Source organism: Pantherophis guttatus, chromosome 3 (genome assembly GCF_059756535.1).
Source record: "Pantherophis guttatus breed Tessera chromosome 3, ASM5975653v1, whole genome shotgun sequence".
NCBI classification, from domain to species: domain Eukaryota; kingdom Metazoa; phylum Chordata; class Lepidosauria; order Squamata; family Colubridae; genus Pantherophis; species Pantherophis guttatus.
This window is the reverse complement of record NC_142065.1, coordinates 50,406,038-50,430,796: the sequence shown is the minus strand read 5'-3', so window position 1 is coordinate 50,430,796 and position 24,759 is coordinate 50,406,038. Positions and strand designations below refer to the sequence as shown.

Genomic DNA, 24,759 nt, shown 5'->3' with positions numbered 1-24,759 from the left:
CTATTCAAATCTAGGATCCTTATAACAATAGTAATAAGAGAGATGAAAGAACTGCTCTTCTGACCATACTATTGCAAATAAGTGGCTGTTTTCATAAAACATGCCACCTATGACTGTCTGAAAAATTCAAAACAGGATGTGAGACAATAGTCTTCTGTGGCTGTTCCCCTGCAGTGAGTATTTAGAGCTAATTGCCTTCAGTTCCAAGGCTGATATACAAGTGTCCAGACTAGTACCCACCAAAAGCAACTTGTTCCATTATTTGGTGTAGCCCTCTTATAAAACCTTATAAACTGGTATCTGCAGACAATCAAGTTCCATAGTTTTATGTACACATTATATAAAGAAGTATTTCTTTTTAATTCTTTTATTCAGAAATCATCAAACTAATCAAAATTAATTCAGAACTTTCACTTGGCTGCTAGCCCAGTTGTAAAATCTAATCTTATCATTCAACCTCTTCAACCTATCATTCTCCAATTCTAAGATTACTGGTCTTTTCTGTAAGTTCATTCAGAAACCTGTGTCATTCTAGACTTGCTGAATATCGAAAATCAAAAGCTATTCAGTTAAACTTTGCATCTCTCAGCGTCTCAAGCCCACTAGACATCAGTAGGATGGAGGCAATATTATGATGTATAAGGATTTCTTAACAGGCAAACATTTCTTTCTTGCTTGAACTTGTACAATTTTTATTGTTATATTTTAGTTAAGACCCACAACAAAGCAGCGGCTGTTAGTCTACATAATTGAGAATCTTTTGAAGGCTACCATTCTGTTCCTAGAAATGTCATTATGACACCAATGATGTGTATGGAATATATTAGAAATTATAAAAAGCAAATATTAAAAATTAATTTAAATCATTGCTCAGTGTTCAAGACATTTTTGAACAAAAATCAAAACAGAATTTAAAAGGGCAATAAGAACACTTATGATCCTTTCTACTCACGGTTCAGTCTTTGCTGTCTTTTTTGCCTAGCTGTAGATCTACCTTGTCAGCACTGTCTTGAGAGAGCTCATGTCATTCTTCAGTTCAACCGATCATGACAAATATAAATGGAAAAATTAAATGAAGAGGGAGAAAACAATGGTAAATACTAATAGCGGGTAATGCTATCAATTATAGTCCTTCATACCCAAGCAGCCTTACAGGTAAATGGGAACTACCATTATAATCTTCCTAGTGATCTGTACCTTTGGAGAAAGGAGCTAACAATTGTTTCTGAGTGCATGAACCTCTAGAGTTAAATATGGTATTTCGGCAATGTATTAATGTCCCTTTCTTGAAATTACATTTCTAGTTCTAAGTTCTCCGTTTTTTTAGTTTAAGTTACAAATATTAGAAATACAAAACTGATCACATGCTGAGATAATCTCTCTAGAGCAGGAGTGTCAAACCCACGTCATCACGGTGTCATTATATGACGTATAGGGACTTTTTTCCCATTTCCTAAACCAGGCGGGGGCAGAGCCAGCATGTGACACGTCTGGCCCACAGGTCACAAATTTGACACCCTTACTCTAGAGGATCAGACATTGCAAACATGCTTACAGTATTTTCTAAAGAAATGTCTGAAGTATTTTTATGAAACTTACCGTATTTTTCGGAGTATAAAATGCACTGGAGTATAAGACGCACCTACCTTTTTTGGTGAGGAAAAGAAGAAAAAGAAATCTCCCTCTGCCTCTGAGCAATTTTGCCTCATTGCAGCAAACAGCAAACAGCCTGCTTTACTTCCATCTTCATTTTCAGCATAGCTTGATTAGCACAAAGAAAAAAAAATCTGCTCCAGCAATTTACCTCTTTGCAGCAAGCAGCAGAGCCCTGCACAAATCAGCTGAGAGTCAGGAGGCCGATCCAATCAACTTGTGCTAATTAGGCTGTGCTGAAAGGAGCTGTTTTTTCTTGCTGTTTGCTTGCAAGGAGTAACTGCTGCAAGGCAGAGGCCAAAGGGTGGGGGCCAGTGGGTGGGCAGGGCTACATTCAGTGTATAAGATGCACCTAAATTTTCACCCCCTTTTGGGGGGGGAAGGTGCGTCTTATACTTCAAAAAATACGGTATATTAATTTTTCACTCCCAGCAGTACTAATAGTCCATTTTGCATAATATAAAGGATAACATATAGTCACTGCTTTTTATTGTAATCTCTCTAATTACCATAACCTCCCTGCATTATTTTAACTATATTTGCCTTTAAATTAGTATTTAAAAATCAATTAATATGCTTTCATTATTAATTGTAATTAAATTCTTACCATTTGCTTAGGAATCCAAACAGAAAAAGATGGGTAAGTTTAATAGTAACTTTAGACTAAATCTAAGTGTGCTGTTTCTGAAGTAATTATTTTGAATTCTGTATAACAGACATTATCTCTCTTTTTATGGTAGTCTAGGCTAGTGGTTCAGGCATAGCTGCTCTTTGAAAAAACAACAGCTGGATGAATATACAAAGGCTAGTACTGTACCTTCCTTGCCATCCCCCTTCTATCTCTCCCAAAGCAACAATAAATGTGATTCACCTAAGTAGTAGCTATTTTGTAAAAAGGAAAACTACATTGTGATAATTGGTGTTCACTTGTTAATAACAGATAGTTTTGTGTAATATTATACAAAACTTCCTTCTACTATGTTTTAATATTTTGCTCCCATCTGTGAATATAGACATTACATTAAAATATGAACTCATAGTGATTGAAACAAATTTAGTTGCCAACTGTCATGCTACTGACAAGATAGGGACAGAATTTTTTAAAAAATCACTATAGTTCAAAACGTTTAACACTGATGGCTTGCTACTATTCTATAACAAAACGTATTTAGGAATCAGAAGACTACACTAGGCCTGCAATGTTATGCACTTACCTGAGAATAAATTTAATCCAGTTCAATAAGGCCTATTTCTGAAGTGTATTGAATTGTCTTACAAAGTGTTAAAGACTAATATATATTTCTTCTATTCAAATAGAACATCAATAGTGGGGTTTGAATAGTTTCCAGTTTCTTTCCAACCACAGTTTGTGCATTAGGGAGTTGATGCCAAGCAAGATCTCCACATTTTGTCTTTCAGTTCTCTGCATGGAGAACTGATTTGAAGTATGTTGGAAAGGATGTCAGAAATTAAACTGCATATAAATCATAATAAAATAGCGGGTATGTCAATTTGCAATCCTATCTTAAAATATGGCAGTGAGTTTATAATGCATGGAAAAGAAATGTATCAATTTTTTTCTTCCTGGCTGTTATAGATTTCATGTAGCTCAAAACATGTAACCCAGAACATTCAACCTTAGAAGTATCACAATGTTTTAAAACACATTTTTATTTATTTATTAAATTTCTACACTGCCTAACTCACCTAGGTAACTGGGTGATTTACATTACTACCTGACACTTCTACTAAAAAACAATCATCTGAAGCAGACACATTCCTCAGTAAAGGTACTATACTTCCAACACCGAGATAGTACTGTATATTAATTTTCACATGTAAAATTGTAGTTTTTGCCAGGCAGGGACCACAAAAACACAATTATCTGTATTTAGTCTCACACTATTGGAATGAATCATAGAAGAATGTTCCCATTCTATAAGTAAATAATCAACCCTAAGCCCCAATAGTGGTGACTCCTTCACCCCTCTCTGTTCATTTATTTAAATATGGAAATTGTGCTGTTTGAAAAGCTGCTTGAACAGTGTGTTTTAAAAGTTGCAGTACTGTCATATATATAGCCATCAGAGCAATATGTGCAGATTCCATTGTGTGCATTAACAATAATGTAGATGCATAGAATTCAAAATCAAGTGTTAGGGTGTGCATGCGCAACGCCTGATTTTAAGGAAATCTGTTTGGAAATTATCTTCTATTATCTCATCGAGTTGCAGCTGTTGTTACATGTAAGGTGCCTTTACAAAGCAAAAGACCTCAGTTTTATCAGTATATTATTGCAAAAAATGAATTAGTAGGCAGTGCAATTACGGTATAACAAACCACCATTTTCTTATAGATCTATATAACATATCAGTAGCTTGATTCCTTTAGCACAGTAATCAGAGTGCTGGACTATGATTGGCAAGATAAGTCAGCATGGTTTAATTTAGCTAAAATTAAATTTGAAAGAACTGAATGGAGAACTGTTTATGCAGAAATAATTTTTAAAAAAAACATTGCTCATGATAGCACAGACAATTGCTAACTACAGATTATGGACAGAATGTGGACTAAGTGGCCTCATGACTGCCAATCATGGAGGCAGTGGATTTACTGAGTTTTCAAAAAACACTTGCAGTCTACCCAAGATTGCTTGGCAGACCACATGTACCCCTGGTTCATATGTTATACAGGGCTGCCATAGTCTCAAAAGTCTGATTCAGTTCCAAGCATTCTACCTTTTTTGTGATAGTTAAAGTGCATGGGTAAGTGGTGATAAAATAGCTTTTTTAGCATTAGTTCCTGTAGTGAGTATAGCGCAAGGCCTTGGAGGGCAAAGGGAAGGTCTGTTACCTAGGCAACAATTGAAGATAAAAAGTAATTTATGAAAATGCCTCAAACAAGTTAAAAGTTAAGTCTTATTTTGCTCTAGGCTATTCTTAACAATATTTATTCTGTACTCTCATCTTGTTACCTGAAACATTCTGGTCAAAGATTGTTTGCTTCATTTACAATTTGCATCTTCTACCTGAAGCAGCTGCATTTTCTTTGGGAATTCTTTGTTTAGTTGTATGAGCTGTGTGTTTCATCCAAATTAACCACCATGTTATATATATTTTACAAAACTGAACGTGTGAATATTTATCTTGAAATCAAAATGGGATTTTAGATCTTAATAGTAGGTTTATTTCTTTTAATATTTGACTATTTCCCAAGGAGGGGAGACTGGGTAGAATCCTCTATCGACATACCTCTATTTTATATAGCCAGGTACAGTAGTAGCATTTTAGAATTTATTGCAACCTTTCAATTTTAATCACCAACTAAAAAACAGAAGTTTAAGAGCTTTGCCCCTTTCACATACCAGATAGGAGAAAGATGTTAGGTAAAGCACATCCTACAGGAGGAAACAGGAACAAGCACACTTGTAAACAACCAGAATGATTCTGGGAGATGATGTCTGAAATTTCTTGTGTTCTATCCTATGAGCTCACCTGTTAGCTATACTCAATTTTGAATATATTTTCATCAAGGTACTGATAGTGGTAATAAAATACATGGTCTATAATTTAGAAAGTTTGAGAAATATATACAAATAATTCTATTCTTTGCAGCAGTACAATTCTTGGACATTCAATTTAGTACTGCATTCAGGTTTAAGAATAGCCAAACAAATGTGCCAAGCTTCTAGGATAAAATGTTCAAGTAAGGTCAGTTTAGTATCCATTATAAATCCTGCTTTATCCGAAATAATTTTAATTGAATGTATTTATAAAGATGCCTCCCTCCATTCATATTTCCTTTTCATTAAATTGAGGAAAGAGAGAAGGAATACTTAGATAACAGCAATTTAAAAGAAAGGATGTGCATTCAACATCCCGGCGAAATATTTGACGTTTTCAGCATGAACAGACATCAGCGACAAGAATGCTGATAACAGTAACTATATTATTTACTTTTTGAGGTAAATGTATATAAGACTGCATTACAACAAACAAAACAAAATGTTAAAAAGTTGTGATATTTATATAGTTACTTACCAAGCACATCTAAATTATATTAAAGTAACCAAAATATCTTTACAATCCCCAAGGCATGGCACAACTTTTGAGCACCCCTAATGTTTACAAATTGAAACGAAAAATTTGACATGCCCTATAAAAACTGAGCCATACCATACCATTGGAATATGTAATCCAGTATTTTAAAGTAAATTTAAATAATTGTCTTTCAAACACACCTTTTTGATTTTGTATCACTAGGATGCCTAGTGCCTACATAGAATCTGGGGGTTGAGGGGGTTATCTTGGGGTCAATTTCTGTAATTGCTACTGTATATTTTACTGAAGACAAAAGGCAATTCAAGAGAGTAAATAAAAACTGTTAAGATTTTGAAATCAATGTTCTTTCATCAACCCTAGGCATTTTCAGAAACATAGGACTAACTCAAAGTTACAAATGTGATCAGTAATGCAATACTTCAGCTGAAAAGCAGCCTTTGTAATTTTGTACATTCAGACATAGATAAGCAATAAGTAGAAGCAAATGTCTCCAGAATTTTGATAGGGAGAAACTATTTTGATGATAATGTTCATAAGTCATATCAAATATTTCAGATACATGTCCAGTGACTAACTGCTTTTATAAGAGATTGTGAAATTAGAGAAGATTTCAGATAACCATTAGCCTATTTTTCAAATGTTTGTGTGAAATACTAAATGTCATCATTTTACAAGAACTCAACATTCATGCCAAGCAATCACATTGAAAATAGCTTCTAATAAAATCTGTTATCACAAGAGGTGCAAAATGTACTCAAAAGCAGCTTCTTTATTACAGGGTTTGAAGTATACATACATACCCCTCCAGTGCAAAATAGTCCCACAGCACTACTGACTCTCAGTTCCCCACCCTTTCCAAAACAATACCCACTACCTGGGGACAGCTATAATGACAAACAAAATCAAGCAAGCATTAAGAAATATGCACAATGTTTGATATTATCTCTATTCAGGAGCAGTTGTACTTTTAACATTAGGAAACAAGCAAATCAAGAATCACCATCACATAAACACTCCCAGAATTTTCACTAACACATGCTCTAATTCGAATTTCACTGCTTACGAGCAATTGCATGTAGTTGCTGGGCTTGTATTTTTAAGCTTACAAGTATGAATTTCAAGAGGTTCAAAATATTAATTTCAATTATAAGAATGATCCTCCCTCCTTAAAATTGGATTTTAAGTCCAATTCTCTCTAAACACTTCCTCAATGTTCTTCTAAATATAGGCATACCCCAGACCACTTTTCTTCAATACTTTTTATGTTGTATATTGAGAGGTAGCAAGCTACACAAAGGAAGCAGGCATGGAAGGTCTCACTCCCCATCATCTGAGCTAATGTCTAAGAATCTAGCACAAACCTGAATGGGGGAAAAAAGAGATCCATCCATTTATCCATTTCACAGCATACTGTTGCTGCCTATCATATCAGCAAAACACAGAGGTGTAGAGAAAAAGAAATATTGGCATTTGTGGGAATCATGTAAATTCAAGTGCCAAAACAATTTCACAAATGCAAATTAGATAGCTAACATATCTAATCGCATATTCCTATATATGCACTAGCTAGGATAATACGGCACTTTATTTTTTATTGGCAGATTTAAAAACAAATAAAATAAGCTTATTGAAAAAAAGGAGGCAGCTGGAGAGTGAGGAACAAAATTAAGAATACTGTTAACAAATATATTTTGAGTGGAAGAAAAACTGCTATTAAAATCATTGCAATACTTTTAGGCTAAACTCTTCAAAGTTGATCTACCACTCCATTTTCAGACATTCTAACTGATTCAAGGTTAAACTCAAAGGATAATTCATATTAAAATAGTCCTGCATATTCTACCACTACATCCCATACACTTTCTAATCTAAACAGACATCAAAACAGAGAAGAATGTATTAGGTAATTACTAATGTATTTTAGGGCATGGGATATTAGATATGATGACTGCAGAGAGCCTGAACCTTTGTCTTCCTAATAAAGAAAATCCATACTGGAAATTGTAACAGAAGTTGTACATTTTCACTCACAATGCTACTGTTTCCAACTAATTATGCTTCACTAGATACTATGTTCCAATTAACTCACAAATTTTAAGTAGCACTGTCACCTGACTTAGAAAGTAAGGCTATACAATGCTTTAGATTTGACTCTAAAGAGCGCTTCAGAACACACAGGGGCAGGAACATGGCAGCTGTCTGCAGCTCTAAAGTAGCCCCATCTTTCCCCAGGATCCTGGTAGAGGACAGCCATGTGATCCCATGAAAAAATGCAACTATTTTAAAGAATTGCAGATAGATGCTACATTCATGCTCCAAAGTTCCTTTTCCAAATGATGTCTACACCAGTGAACCACTCTATTAAGGACTGGCATATAGCACACGTAATGCAAAAGCCCATCTAGTATTCATCTAATGAGAGTATTAGTATCTCATTTGAACTTCTAGCTAACTATTGGTCATATATAACTACAAATCCAGAATACTGCTTGCACTGTTCCAGCAAATGTTTAAATCAAAAAGTGTGCAAGTTCAACAAATTCTTGCAAATGTTGAGCGTCTTCTAAAAGGGCCAGAAATGTATATATAAAAATAAAATCCATGGCTAAGTAATACTTTTTTGGGGGGGAGAAAATACCTGATCTCCTGAATATCTGATGGCCAAACATAATTACTAAACCATTTTATAGGGAAAGAATGATTTTCACATGATTTTATTGTCCCTGCCAGCAATTCTTAATTTCAGTATGTAAAGTTAAGAGTTTTGTAAATAAAGACCAAAACAATCTGCATTTTAATGGACAAATCCAGCAATCACTAAGGATTAAGATGATTAAAATCCAATATGGTGACCAACTTGCCTACTTCGAATGAAGTGTATTTGAACATTCTCTTTCTTGATGCATGTTCTGACAATGTGGGAACTTCTAGTGTAATTAGAAATGTGAAAAGGTGAGTTGATATAATGCATTTTCATTGTATTACTACAGTTTCTTGGCTTGTTTATTACAGAGTACCCTGAGATGCTGGGAAAGCTATGAATATAGTGCATTAAAAGGAGGTGTGATAGTGAGTTTTAGTAAACAGGAGGAAGTTTACCAATAATCCAGACAGTTTATACCCCAGGAGACACATCTTCCATTTCCAGTTCAGAAGGCAAACATCAGCAACTCAGTGCAGTTGTATAAACAGCATCAATTCATCCCACATTAAACTACTTTCTTGGCACAATTTATTTTTCTTGACCCAAACAAACAAGAAATCACTATTAGAATATCATTAACAATATTCTATTCTAAAGTGTCAATTTAACAGCCCTATAAAAACATTTTAGAGTTTTAAAAAAGTGTGCATGCTATAGATATTAAAACTGCAGTCACTCCATCAGGAGGAGTTCTCTTTCAAACAGTTGTCTGTGTCCTAATCAGTTCAATGAGACACAACTTTTAGTTAAAGGCAATAGTTTGCTATCCTGGATAGTGTCACACATATACTTAAGTAAAATAAATTATTATATTGTACGCTTCAAGACATTAGTCAAGCTCATTCAGCTAAATTTTATTATTTGTTAACATGAAGGGCAATAAAGTGGCATAACATAATTTTTCATTTGTTCAAGATCAAGTTTAAGCCACTTTTTTCAACTGCACCTTTCAGCATGTACTGTGTATTGGTTTTGGTTTCAGTGATGCCATTTTAAGAAATGCTATCCTATTAACAGAAAGTAGGGAATTAAAAAATAAGAAATATTATTGGTTCTATAGCAACTGTCCATTGAAGAAACTATACTAATTTATTTTTCATCAGGCTGCATGACTATTTCAGAATATTTTTAATGTATTTTAAGCATATAAGGGGAAGGGAGAATTATCTACTAAATTGGAGTACTGCAGGTTTAATTTCACATCTTGGCTATACTGTGACAAAGAAGTAGTCACCAAATATAGCAACTAGGTCCTGTCTCAAGCCAGGGATGAACTAATGCCCCTCCCCAAATCTACCCAGATCCACCCCCTCCCACAGCCCTTTCCAAAAACAAGACAACACTATTGGCAAATCAAGACAGTATGAAACATCAACAGAAACAAAAATGTGATGTGTGCCAATGCATCAGGTTAACTATCCTATTAAATGACACAGATCCCCATATAAACAATTCTACTTGGGAACTAGCTGTACCTTTGCTGCTTAAGAAATTAAGTCTACAATTCTGAGTGTGCTCCATGATACAATATTACAGATAAAGGAGACCGGACACTTGAATTTTTCCCTGGGAATTATTTTCAGGGACATAAAGTGACTGTCCCACCATGAAGTGACACTCAAAGTACAATCCAATGCTTTAGCACAAATTACAATATCCAGTTCAGTAAGATGTAAGGCATATGGACCAAAAAAGACACCAGCAGTATGCAACAGGAAGATAAATCATTTTACACTATTAAAAGCGTTAGTGTTTGATGTTCCAGTTCACATTTTTAAACTCATTTCGAATCCCTGATTCCTATTTACTGAAGTTGGAATTCTTTAGGCTTCTGAACCCATATGCTTTTGAATGAATGGTGACCAATTATTTGTGATTCTGTCCATTGTTACATGACATACTGGTTGAAACTATAGAAAGAATTGAGCACCAGGGATGCTTTGCAAGTCTCCTTCAAGTCTCATTGTATTAAGTTTGGGTCAGGGAATAGGATGCAGGGAATGAAACTGGCCCAGCCACTAGCACTGTCGTAAAGAATTTTTTTTAAAGAACAAGGCAGACAAGTTTATGAAGCCCTCTTTATAGAAGCAGCTTGTGTTTTTTTAAAAAAAATCTTGCAAAATCAGTGTTAGATTTCTCCCTCTAAAAAATGTTACGTGCAGATGTGGAGCAAGTGGCCACCACACAGATCTCAACAGTACCTTACAGTACAAAATCTAAGACATAAAGAATTGATCTCACATTTGTAGCCTTCTTTACTGAAAAGATAAGAGATTTGGCTATGGTTGGAATAGTATATACAAGAACATTTCAGAAGACAAGGCATAGATGAAAGTAATAGCCTTGCTGTTCACATTGTCAAAATTTTTGTTAATAGGGAAGGGGCACTTCATGCACAAAATGTGTATTACAAAATACATATCCAAGAAAAAGCAAAAACAAAAAACCCCAAACCACCCACTTTGCACTATAATGCAACACTCAAACATCTGCTCTGCCAAAGGCTGCTGCACATGTCTTGTTTACCAAAGAACACATGTGAAAGCGGCAAGAAGAGGGGAAGAAAGGAAATCCACGTTTCAGTCTATGTTTCAAACTTTTCTGATAGGGTTATCTTCAGTCATCTGATGTCAGATAGTGTGCTCTCCTTCGAGAATGATGTGGTCACAACAGGAGTGCCGTTATTAGCCAAATAGCCTTGCCTTAAGGTTTCAAAGTATGAAGCCTGTACAGGTTTGTGATACTGCAGAACTTTTATGGCATCATCTATCTTAAACCATTCCCTTTTCCTTCCTGCAGATAGAGAAAGAGGGGGAAAGGTTAGATCACAACAACTGAAGTATTTACAATCCTCTCCATGCGCAATTGTTTCACAACAGCAAACTATGTCAATTGTTACTACGAAATAATGAACTAATTAAGTAGGTTTTTCTTTTCAAAATGCAAAAAAAACCTATTCAGTTTTTCACAATAAAGGTATACTACTGTATAGAGCAAAATATTTTCAGGGTACTAAGCACCTCTAAGTTCTTAAACATTTATGAACTTCATTCTAAATGAGATTAAGGATATAGGACATAACATACTTTCAAAGTAGACTTTGGCACCAGCAACCTAACTAATCAATCTCCTTAAAAATCAATTACAGGAAAAAACTGAGTGTTAGTGTATCACCTGTAATTTACTATGTACATTGAAGTAATTTACTATAATTAGTAGCTAAAAAAGAAATAATTTGGTTGACGAGTTTTCAGTCAAGTAAAAAAAACAGTGTTTATTCTCTAATGAATTTTTTTCAGGCGTAAAAAATTAAATTACTATATATTAAAAGGATGTGTGGAATAGAATGGAAAATAAAAACCTGAATCACACTGAGGACCTATTATATTCCTGCAAATTGTAGATTGTGTGGTTGTTATTCAAGGATATAAAACACTGTAAAGCGGTATATAAGTCTAAGTGCTATTGCTATTGCTATATAAACATGGAAAATGTCTATGTATTAGGAAGTAGCCATTTCATGCATATTGCTCAGCATACTGCAAGAGTGTTTGGTTAACTCTAGATTAGAAATGCACAACTGATTCTGAAAAAAGGATCTGATTATATACTATCAAGCTTTGAAAATACATATTTTCAAGATGTGAATATTTATGTGCTATTTTTATGAAAATATAAGCAACAAAAATATAATAAACTTTGTAACAATGCAAAAAATCTTCCAAATAAGATTTTTATTTTTTTTAACTCACATTTTATAAACCTTAATCTAAATAGGGGGAATTCAACTATTATCCTCCTAAAGAGAATCAGGGACACAAATGAATTTGTTTGCTTACCGATATTCACAGAATCCTCCCAATCTTCCAATACTTCTGTGACAATAAGTACGTAAACATATGTTCTGTGTTTCCTGTCCTGGTTCTGAAAGGATGATAAAAAAATTAATTTGAAGAAATATAACAACTACAACAATGCTAATCTTAGCACTGAGTTGAAACAATACTTACAACATGTCTCATCAACAGCAATGCTCAATTATGACTTGATTTCTTAATAAAGGAGATTCAGATACTATTAGTAAATTAAAACATAAATAAAACTTCTTCAAGAATTTTTGTCCTACATTTGCACTTTTTGAAGAGTTCAAATCAGAAAAAATTATCTTCTAACCTACTGTAACAGAACCTCTGTCTCCAAACTTTAATCACATATAAAAATGTTTTATCAATTCTGTTGATATTTGTACTTACCTCAAAAATTCCTACTAATCTTCCTAATGTCCCTTTCACTCCAGCCTATGATATATTCAAAGAAAAGAAAAAGGCATTTAATATAAGTCATAGCTCAAATTATTTTAAAAGTCAGTTATAATTTAAATTATATATTTTACAAACTTTTAAAAATTATATATAATTCTGTGATATGATTTACACTGTACAATGGCGAAAGTTTGTGAACTTTTAGAAATTTTCTTTATCAATATTGTGACCTACAATATGATTTCCTGAGACGAAAAACAGCTCTAATATGCATGTGAATCACTGTGATCACTTTGAACAAGCTCGTAACAGTCATGGTGGCCATGAACTCACAAGCTGTTTCTTCCCTCTCCAGGGATTTAAGTTGAAATGTTGCTTGAACTGAAAACCTAAAGAAATCTAATATCAACTTGTGAAAAGATTGAGCAGGCAGGGGTGAAACTGTAGAGTTTGAGAGGTCAGTAAAGCAGCACCATCTACATCTTAATTTGTTTTTCAAGTGCAAGCTCACAAAACACCTCTTATCCAGTTATTGGTGAAACAATGCCCGAGAATAAACTGGTTGGCACACATATGCGCACTGGAGCTGAGTAGGGCAACGCTCGCGTGCCCACAGATACAGCTCCACGTGCCACCTATGGCACCTGTGCCATAGGTTCGCCATCATGGGTATAGGGATTGCCAACCTTATTTTATGGTTTTAGTGGTTGGAGGCTTTACTGTTGTTCTGAGCTTCTCCAGGTGTGTTTAAAGATGGGCTTACAATCGAATGTATGCCAGGTTCCATGATCTGACATCAAAAATTTATATGAAAACTCTTTTATTTGCCAGATGCTGTATAGTGCAGAATGGGACAATTCACTGGAGCCAGGTCGCCTCTGCCAACTCATCTCTGTCATTGCAGGACAACTCCAAACAGCCAACTCTCCACAGGGAGAACTCGCCACAGGTGGACAGAGAGCCGGGAACGCAAGCAAGCGAGCGGGTGAGTGGGCAGAGTACAGAGCAGCAGGGAGGCAATAGTGGCTGGGGACATCCCATTTTCACACCAGGCTCAAGCAGAAGAGGCTGGGAACTGCAGTAGCAGCAGTCGGAATGGGCAGCAGGGAGGTGGCAGCAGCCAGAGGCTTCCCATTTTCACACATACCCTGCTGATGCGCCAGGCTCTGAGCTTGATGCTGCAGCAGCTCTCAGCCTGGTGCACCATCACTGATGCTGTGACTGTGCCAAGCTTGGCACAGCCATTGATGTTGCTGCCACCATGCTGGGCACAAAGCCTCTGTTGCTAATGTTGCCACCTTCGTGCTGGGTGTGGAGCCGCTGCTGCCAATGTTGCCATTGCCATGCCAGGGCGGAAACACTGTTGCTGATGTTGCTGCCATCACATTAGGCATGGAGCCTCCGCCATCAATGCTGCCACTGCTAGTGTGGCAATGGCCATGCAGGCAGCTCCAAGACCATTGCAGTGGCAGCATTGTCAGTGGCTCTGTGCCCACAGCAGCAGTGGTGGGGGTTGTGAAACTGGGAAGCCCCCAGCTGCTGCCACCTTTTTGCCACCCACTCTGATGCACTCAGTACTCTGCCCACCTGCTTGCTTGCCCAACGGCTTTGCCTCCGACTATGTGTGGCAATGTCCCTGTGGTGAGTTGGCCATATGTTTTTCTGCAGCAACTTGGCAGAGGTGATTAGCAGTGGTCAGCTGTCTATGGCAAGTAATCTTAAGACTCATATAGTGAGTGACATGCCAGCAGTGGTGGCAAAAGCAGTTTCCAGATAAGCTCACTAAGCAGTCTAAACTGCCTGTCTACTAACAATATTAGTCTTCTTTTCTTTTTAGCATAAAGCACATGTAACATGCCCATCCTGCTGGACCAGATGGAATAAGCAGATGTAATAGGAGAGATGCAATTTTTTAAAGAACCTGGTCCCATGCCCTATGGTCTAATTCTCATCAGATATAAAATTGCTGGCAATTTTTATTTCTTAAAAGGACTGGATGACAATTTGAGATAAATTTGAAAAGGATCACATTGGTAAAGTATCACAAAAGTACATAAAAGCAAACTATTTTGAGATTTTTCAACATAAATGGATTTTTCTCTTCCTCTATAGGCAATTGTCATGAAAACTATATACTAGGCAACAGTTTCTCAATGGGAAAGTTTTATAATTTTTGCCACAATTCTTAACTACTATTGCAAACAGGAAAACTAGGCAAATTTTGTTGCTCATTAACAAGGATATAAAGAATATAAGTAGTCCTCGATATCTGATAATTGAGTCCACAATTTCTGTTGCTAAACAAGACAGTTGTTATGACCTTTCTTGCTACTATTAAGTGAATCGCTGCAGTGATTAACTTAGGAACATGGTTGTTAAGTGAATCTGGCTTTCCTATTGACTTTGCAATATTGACTTTTGCAACCTTCTCAGAAGGTTGCAAAAGGTGACCACATAACCCCAGGACACTGCAACTATCATAAATCTTAACCAATGCCAAACAACTGAATTTTAATCATGTGATCAAGGGGATGCTGCAACAGTCATAAGTATGAAAAATGGTCATAAGTCACTTTTTTCAAGTGCTATTATAAATTTTTGACCAATTATATGAACTTGTAACTTGAGCACTATCTGTACTATACAATTAATATTTGGATAATTTTGAAAGTGAAAGGAATGAATAGACAATTTTGGATCCAAGCAGAATTTGAAAACGTACCTCTTCACAAACTTCCCGCACAGCAGCCACACTAGGCTCCTCTTCAGGTTCCATTCCACCTCCAGGGACAATCCATCTGTCAGGATGACGACTACTGCTAACTAACAGCACCTATAGATAACAACAGAGCTTTTGTACATGTTTACACCTTACACAATTCTACAATTAGAAGATGGTATCCTGCTATGTAAAATTACTAGAATTTTTTCAATTCCAGAGAATATGCTAAGTCCACCTGTACTTAAATAAAGACAGAGAGTGGAACATATATTTACTTACTTATATCCACCTTTATTATATTTATAAATAATTCAAGATGGCCAACATACCTAATACTCCTTCCTCCTCCTATATTCCTCACAAAACCCTGTGAGGTAAGTAGGTTGGGAGAGAGAAACTGGCCCCAAATCACCAGATTTTTTTTATCCCGCCTTCATTACTTTATAAGTAACTCAAAGTGGCAAACATACCCAGTACTCTTTCCTCCTCTTTTCTCCACAATAATAATTTATGAAATAAGATTAAAGTGGATTGATAGAAATATACAACCAAAAAGTCAGGAACAGAAGAAGCAGGCAAGCTACTCTGTTAATTAAATATGTTAAAATACCAAAATTATTTGAAAACAGAAATAAGCAAACATTCCCTTTAAGAACTAGCTTTGAGGCATGAGACAAAACAGTTTTTAACAAAAAGATTATTAAAATGTTTTAGACGTCTGCCAACTATGACAAATATCTTCCATTTCTCTCTGCATATATGCATACCCTGCTTCTCCCAAATGACTCAATGTAAAATGGAGCACAGAATCTACCAATCATCAAAAGGCACATATACTACGGACAATAGCAAAGGATGGAGTTTTAAAACAAGTAGCATTTGTAAATATTTTGTAGCCAACCATGGTTACATTAATCCAAGAATATTCTTAAATTGAACAAAAACCAATCTGAATGCATACATATGCCACTGTTCTAAAGAGCCCAGCAGAAAGCATTAAAACTATTGAAATTCATTCATTCATTTTCTATAGCCATACATCTCAGTGACTCTGAGTGTTTAATTAAATTAAAAATACTAAAAACATTTAAAAAACTAAAACTTGGGTTTTTTTTCTATTAATGAGAAAATAAATAGCTGTATTGTGAAAGAGATAAAAAGGAGCTTAATTATAGCATCAAGGGCATAGGCAATGTTGACTGTGGAAAAGATGCCAAAAATGAAGGAAGTGCCAAAAGTGCCAAAAATGAAGGACATAAGAATGGAAACTAGATGCAGAACAAACTGTGGAAATTGCCAAGAAGAGAGACAAAAATCTCAGAAAAGAACTTAACAATAGGTTTTAGAGAGCTGTTAAAAGAGACAAGTAGTATTTCAACATCTGTAAAAATATATTGTACAAGATGGAAACAGACAAGGAAAAACAAGGAAAAGATCTCGGAGTCCAAGAGGAAGATCTAACCTCAAACTGGTATGCCAGAGACCAAGGACAGATAGGAACTAGTTCAAAGATGATCAAACAACAATGGAAAGAGTATACTGAAATACGTTAGAACAGAAAAGTCAACATGTAAGATATCCTAGAAAATGATAGTGTTCAACAGTTTGGAAGAGATCAATCTACATTTCAATATTAAAAAATAAGATGTAATGGAATGTGCAAACTATTGTGCAATATCTTTAATTTACTAGAAAAATAATGCTTAGGATTATCCAATGCAGATTAGAGCTTTACATGGGAAAACTGTCAGATGTTCTGGCTTTAGAAAAGACAAAGGAACACAAGACATTACTGCTACTGCAAGCTAAATAATTAAGAAAGCCAAAGAATACCAAAAATAACTCACTACCCTGTTTCCCCTAAAATAAGACATCCCCTGATAATAAGCCCAATCGGGCTTTTGAGCGCATGCATTAAAATACACCCCCCCAAAAAAATAAGCCCTCCCCAAAAATATTTAAACGCATTGGCAGCTGGTCCTCGCCATTTCCTCTGGTTTCCTCCACACGCCCCAAAATAATAAGACCATCCCGAAAATAAAGCCAAGCGCTTATTTCGGGGTTCAAAAATATATGACAGGGTCTTATTTTTAGGGAAACATGGTATGTGTTTCATTTATTATAGAAAGACCTTTGATTGTGTCAATCACATCAAGATATGGAATGTGCTTAGAAAGAAGGGGAATCCTGAACGTCTCATTGTCCTCATGAGAAACTTAGGCAGCCACAGAATATGGTTAAGCATTCCAGATTGACAAAGGAGCACAACAAATATATATATACCCATACCCTTATTTATTCAGCTCCTAAACTCGATATATAATTAAGAGAAACTTGCAAAAAGATGAACAGTCTTAAAACTGTAGGAAAAAACATCAATAACCTGTGTTATGCTGATAGCTCTATCCTGAAAACTGAAACTATCTGCAATCTGCAATCAGTCAATAGCTCAAATTGTGGCCCACCAGCGGCCTGCACGGATTGTTACTGATCCCGAGGAGGCTGGTGTGGTGCTGCGCCAGCAGCTTGTGCAGCCGGCCTCGAGTTCGACAGCGAGGAGGCTGAAGAAGATGTGGTGCCAGAGGCAGGGATTCAGCCAGGGCCTTCAGAACCTCCAGAGGCTCCTTTAAGTGAAGAGGAGGAAGAGAAGGAGCCTCTTCTCAATGCACGGGCACGCAGAGCTGCCAAAAGGCAGGAGTGGTTCCTTAGGAGGAGGTCTCCTCGAGAGTAAGGCTTGGGGCTAATTGACCACTCCCTTAGCCTATTTAAGAAAGAACGCAGCTTGCAACAAGCTGCAGGAAACAACTTTAGTTCGCAAATCATCGAGTTTGGATTTTCTCTGCAACCTTGCTCTAGGCTTTCTGCCAACTCTAGTAAGACTCTGACTATCTTACCTGTGGAATTCTGGCGGGCTGTTAAGAATGCTTATTAACAGCCGGCATTTGCTAAAACTGCGTTATTTGAGTAAACTAAGTTTTGTTCAGAGTTTGTGTGTGCTGTGTACTTTGGGATCCGTAGCTGGGGCAGAACAGCTCAACTCCAACTTTATTCTGTTCCAGCAGATCGGGCATTTACTGTGATCTGTCGTGTAGCTTTAATTAAACTGGGTTTGATGCACGACTCTCGTGTGTGTGTGTCTGATTTGCCTCGAACCAGCACAGGCAGTCAAGAAGTGCCGAGAGAAAGTCGGAGCTCCTTGTTTCGCAATTTCATTACAGTCAACAGTGAGTGGAGGAACGCAGAGGATGAGGGAGGGTAGAGCGGATGGGGCGTTATTGCCAGAGCCTGCAGAGACTGACGGGTGTGGTGGAAGATGAGGCGAAGGTGGAATGTGAACAGCCGGTGGTCCGCCCTAAGCAATGGGAAACACAGGCAGAGGAGAAACCGGACAGCCAAGAGGCCCAGGGAGTTGGGAGTACACACCTCCTCTGGACATTGGTGGCACAGTTCGGCTTTGTTAGGAAAACCGGGACCCTGGGTGCCGACGCGTCTCCCTTCAGGCACTCAGTTTCAAGGTTGGAGAGAGGCAATGGGCTGAAGATGAGGAGAGAGAATGGAGTTTCTCCACTGGCCCTGGAGTGACTTCGTTGGATATATTACAGGAGGATTTGGGGAAGCAAGTTTCAGAGATGCTTCCTCTTGGCAGCCATGGGCACCTGGACTGGATCCTTCAGGCAATTGGCAAGGTGGGGTGGGGTCAACGTCAGGAGGAACTTCTGAAAGTAGGTTTCGATTAGCCAGCCCCAAATTGAGGACAGAACAGGCTCAGCCTAGGCCCAGAGCAGAGGAACACAATATTTCCGAAGCATCCTCATCATTGGGAGAAGCGATGCGTGGAGTGGCCCAAACCCATATAAGAGTACCAAGAGAACATGAGGCAAGTCCATCAACTAGACAACAACCTGGAACCCATAGGGGGGATCGGGATGGTGGGGCCCCTCCTCAGGCCAGGGACCAACTACCCAGTGGCCTGTTGTGGCCCAGGCACGTGGCCACAACAGGTACCATGGGGGCCATCTCCATTACAGGCGGCATTCAACGGAAATCCAGAACATGTGGCTCTATTTTTGAGCCAAGTCCTTAGCCATATGGACTTATACAGTCAATTCTATCCCTCCCAATGGGCAATGGTAGTTGCCCTCACAACGGTTTTGACAGGTGAGGGTGCCAATTGGGAACTGGCTGATCCAGGACTTTTCCTGGAGGCCCTTCGCATTTGTTTTGAGGATGAGGCAAGCATCCAAGTGGCTGAGGGAGACCTGGTAGGGAGTATGTGCAGGAGTTCCGCAAAATAGCAGGAAGACTGAGAGGGTGGCCCAATAGACTGCCTGTACATCAGTTCCATATGGGGCTAGTCTGGGAATTGAGGCAGGCATGTGTGTATAGAGGACTCAGATCCCATATAACTGACTGGTACAAAGCAGCAGTGGAATTGGATATTGGACTGAGGGAATTCCGTACTAGAAATGAAGGACTGGGCCAACCCCGTAGAACCATGGATAAGCAGTCAATAAACAGGAGCAGGGAAACCCTTCATCCCTACCACCCTTCATCCCTACCGGAGTCCAACCTGTTGTTCCACCCAGATGACCTTTTAGGTGTTACCGCTGTAACCAAGAGGGTCACCAAGCAGTGGATTGTCCAATACCACCACCCCATGTTTCAACTCCACAAGCACCCTTGAGTAGACCCAAGGCTCGTTCCCAGATGACACCTGAACGACCCCGAATAGCGGCCCAGTTGCCCGGTAGTGACACGAGCCTACATTTCATTTTCATTTTATTTTTCATTTTATTTAATTTGTATACCGCCCTATTCCCGAAGGACTCAGGGCGGTGAACAGGCACAGAATAAAACACATAGAATACAAAAATTAAGAGCAGAAGTAAAATCAAGTTAAATCAATTTAGCCCAAGACAAATTTAAAACCCCAGGTTAAGAACAAATTAAAATTTACATTAAAATTTACTTTAAAAAAGAATGGGAAAGGTTAGGCCAGACCAGCCTGGTGAAATAAAAAGGTCTTAAGAGCGCGGCGGAAGGTGCGTAGATCCGGGATCCTCCGTATCTCCAGGGGAGCTCGTTCCAGATAGTAGGTGCCTCCACAGAGAAGGCTCTCCCCCTGGGGGCCGCCAGCCGACATTGTTTGGCCGACGGCACCCAGAGGAGTCCCTCTCTGTGCGAGTGTAGCGGCCGGTGGGAGGCCGTTTGCGGCAGCAGGCGGTCCCGTAAATAACAGGTATAGGCTTCAACCGTGTGCATATACGTCACGGAAATTCACCCCCACAGAAAGGAACTGAACTGTATGGGAGAAGGAGGCCTATGCAGTAAAATGGGCTCTCCAGATCTGGCGGCATCTATTGGAAGGCACTAAAATAAACTTCGAGGTATGGACTGACCATAAAAACCTGGAATTTATGAGGTGTCCTCCAGACACCTTGTAAGTTGTCCCCAAAACAGGTCAGGTGGGCACTGTATTTTCGTCAGTTCACCTTCAGCCTGAAATATGTGCCAGGGGGAAAAAACTTTTTGGCCGACGCTTTATCGTGTGTGCCCCAATACGAGAGTAAAAGGGATGAAACAGTGCAAGCGTTAATATCCCTCCAACAAACCGGAACTCGAGTAATGGATAGGAACCCGGTGGATCCTAACTGGGTATATAGCTTACCGAAGGCATTAAAAGATGATCCATTATGGGTTAGCAACCCATAAATTGTTAGTCACACACCAGGATGACCTAGCCTGGAAGGGTGACAAACTATATAACCCCACAACCCTGAGGAATATAGTATTAAGGCAGTGTCATGACATAAAGACAGCAGGACACTTTGAGTTTATAAAAACGTAACAGTTGGTCAAGAGGCAGTTCTGGTGGCCTAAAATGCGGACTGACATTGAAGAATATGTAAAAGGATGTCCGGTCTGTGCAACATCCAAACCACGTCCTGGCAAATCACTTGGCCTCTTACAGTCAGTGGCTGAACCTAGTAGACCATGGGATGAAATTGCCATGGACTTTATAGTCGAATTACCAAATAGCAAGGGACATACAATAATATGGACCGTAATTGATTTATTTTCGAAGCAGGCACATTTCACCCCATGTAAAGGATTGCCATTAGCACAACGTCTAGCCAAATTGTTTGTACAGCATATATACTGTCTACACGGAGTACCTAAAAGAACCATATCAGATAGGTGGATACAATTCACTGCCCGGTTTTGGAGCAATTTTATACATCGTATTGGATCCGAACAGAGTCTCAGATCTGCCTTCCATCCGAATACCAATGGGGCAGCTGAATGAGCCAACGCTATGGTAGGACGGTATTTATGTTCCTATCAACAAAATGATTGGTACGAACTATTACCGTTCGCAGAAACGGCCTATAATAATGTTATACACCGCAGTACCAGCTATACACTTTCAGGGTGGTATCAGGAAAAGAGTTTACTGCAATCCCGGAATTGGATATACAAGCCCGAGAACCAAAAACACCAAGTGAATAGACGGAGAAAATGAATAGAGTCTGGCCACATGTCAAAGAAGCATTAAATAAGGCATCCGTTGAATACAAACAAGCAAACAAAAGACAGACTGATCACCCACCATTTCGAGTAGGGAACAGAGTATATCTCTTCACAAAATATTTGAAGGAACATTGGAACTTACCTGAATGTTCGTTCTCTGTGCACTGCAGGAGAATCCAAGCTCTGGGATTTCCTCAGGCTGGTTGGCCAGTGACTGGGTTGAATTTGCATAGCCATGCCTCTTCCTCCCATGATCCTTCAGTGTTTCGACAAAGAGGTCTGGAGATGATGTAGCCCCAATGATGGATAAGGACCCCAAGGTTGGGGGTTGGACCACTAAAGGAGACTACTAGGGAGAGGTTGGACTCTCCTGCAGCGCACAGAGAACGAACGTTCAGGTAAGTTCCAATGTTCCTTCTCCTGTGCGCTGCTTGGAGAGTCCAAGCTCTGGGATATACCCAAGCTAAATATCCCTAGGGTGGGAGTCCGAGAGGTCCAGGGGCCTTTTGTCGGGTAGGACCAGCTGAAGGACTCTTCTCCCGAAGGAAGCTTTGGCGGAGGCAAATGTGTCCAGTTTGTAGTTCCTGATGAAAGTGGTAGGGGAGACCCAAGTGGCCGCCCTGCAAATTTCTAGAATGGAAGCCTGTGTGGCCCAAGCTGCCGTGGTAGCGGCGCTGCAGGTGGAATGCGCTGTAATGTGCCTTGGAAGTGGTCTAGCCTGGTGCTCGTAGGCCATTGTGATGCAAGCCTTGAGCTACCTTGCAATTGTGGATGGAGTTACTTTCTTTCCCAAGGAACTGGGCTGAAATGATACAAAAAGAGATTCAGTTTTTCTGAAAGATGCGGTTCTGTCAATGTACTTGCGAAGTGCCCAGCAGACGTCTAGAGTGTGCCAACGTCGTTCCCTGGGATGTGTAGGATCGGGGCAAAAGTTCGGTAGAACGACCTCCTGTGCTCTGTAAAACCATGAATTGATTTTGGGCATGAAGGTCGGGTCCAGTCGGAGAATTACTCTGTTGGGGTAGAAAATACATAAGTCCTTGCGCACCGATAGAGCAGCCATCTCAGAGATCCTTCTTGCTGATGTAATTGCTATTAAAAATGAGACTTTGAAGGTAAGAATCTTGAGACTGGTGGACCCCAACGGCTCAAATGGAGAGGATGTGAGCGCTTGTAGAACAAGATACAGATCCCAGGAGGGATACCTATGTATGGTAGGAGGTCGTAAATTGGAGGCGCCTTTCAGGAAACTCCTCACCTTTGGATGTTGAGAGAGGGTGGTGGAGCCCTCAGAATGCACTATGGTCACCAAAGCAGCCACCTGCCAGCAGAGTGTGTTGGTAAAAAGCCCCTGCTTAAAGCCTGAATGGACGAAGCTCAGAATATCCGGAATAGAGGCTAGGGTAGGCGTTATGTGCGAACTGTGAAACCAGCAAGAAAATGCTGACCACGTGGCTTCGTAGACCCTGGTAGTAGATGGGCGGCGAGAAGCCTGGATGATGGAAATGACTTCACTTGAGAATCTGGAACCTTTCAGGATTTTCCTCTCAAGTGCCAGATGGCTAGTTGAAGCCATTGTGGCTCGGGATAAAGTATGGCCCCCTGGCTGAGGGAAATCCTGTCTGGCGGGATCCACCAAGGATGCGATACCGACAGTGCCACTAGGTCTGCAAACCACGGCCTCCTGGGCCAGTGTGGTGCAACCAGGAGAATCTCCGCCTCCTCGTCCAGAAGTTTCCGGATGACCCTCGGAAGGAGTGGGGTTGGAGGAAAAGCATAGAGGAGCCCTTGAGGCCAGGGCGCTCTGAGGGCATCGGTTGCTTCGGCCCCTGGTGTCGGAAAACGGGAAAAGAATCGTGGTAATTGATGTTCCTGGGAATGGCAAACAGATCCACGCATGGTAGGCCGAATCTGGTTGTCAGTTGGTGGAAAAGGTCTGAGTGGAGACGCCATTCTGATTGGTCGATGGTTGATCTGCTCAGCCAGTCCGCTTGTTCGTTGTTCGCTCCTGAGATATGCTCCGCCTGAAGGGAAAGGAGATGAGATTCTGCCCAGAGGCCCAGACTCGCCGCTTCGGACATCAGAACCTTGGATCGGGAGCCCCCTTGTCCATGTGTGCCTTGGCGGTGATGTTGTCAGTCAACAGCAACACATGATGGTTCCTTAGCGATTGGTGGAAGCGGCGCAGAGCTAGATGGGCAGCTCTCAACTCCAGCCAGTTGATGTCATGTAACAGATCTTGTGGAGACCATCTGCCCTGGACCATCTGGGAGTCCAAGTAAGCTCCCCAACCGAATAGGCTGGCATCTGAGGTCAGCGTTAATTGAGGAAGATCCTTGAAGAGACAGCCTTTCTCTAGGGAAGGCGACATACACCAGTCCAATGATCGTAGGACGTTGCGTGGCACTCGTACCCTGGTCGTGGAATGGCTGTTGCCTGCTCGTTGGCTCGGTAATAGGAACCATTGCAGGGTCCAAGAATGTAGCCTTGCCCAAGGGACTATGGCAAGACAGGAAATCATCTTTCCTAACAGGTGGGACAATACTGCTAGAGAGATTGATCGGGATGACCTGACCTGCCGTATCATGGCTCGTAAGCTGGCCTGACATTCTGGTGACAGGAATACCTGACAGCTGAGTGAGTCTATGCGTGCCCCTAAGTGTAGAATACTGTGAGAGGGAGTCAATTGGCTCTTTTCCAGATTTACTGAAAACCCATGGATCTGAAGTGTGTGTATCGTCTCTGAGAGATCCTGCCTTGCCTGTCTGAGGGATGACGATTGAATCAAAATATCATCTAGGTAACATTGGAGCCTGATGGGGCAGG

The 24,759-nt window shown here is 39.5% G+C and overlaps 1 protein-coding gene across 1 annotated transcript in view; it reads right to left on the bottom strand.

Moving 5' to 3' along the window:
• Positions 1 to 6,463: 6,463 nt before the first annotated feature.
• NUDT3 (nudix hydrolase 3) overlaps positions 6,464 to 24,759 on the bottom strand; it is a 36,060-nt gene continuing 17,764 nt past the window's right edge. Inside the window, exons 2-5 of the mRNA XM_034414629.3 lie at positions 15,403 to 15,513; positions 12,672 to 12,716; positions 12,258 to 12,342; positions 6,464 to 11,211 (exon numbers count right to left, since the gene is read on the bottom strand). Coding sequence (XP_034270520.1) covers positions 11,039 to 11,211; positions 12,258 to 12,342; positions 12,672 to 12,716; positions 15,403 to 15,513 — 414 coding nt within the window. The 3' untranslated portion in view covers positions 6,464 to 11,038. The remainder of the gene's footprint in view (positions 11,212 to 12,257; positions 12,343 to 12,671; positions 12,717 to 15,402; positions 15,514 to 24,759) is intronic.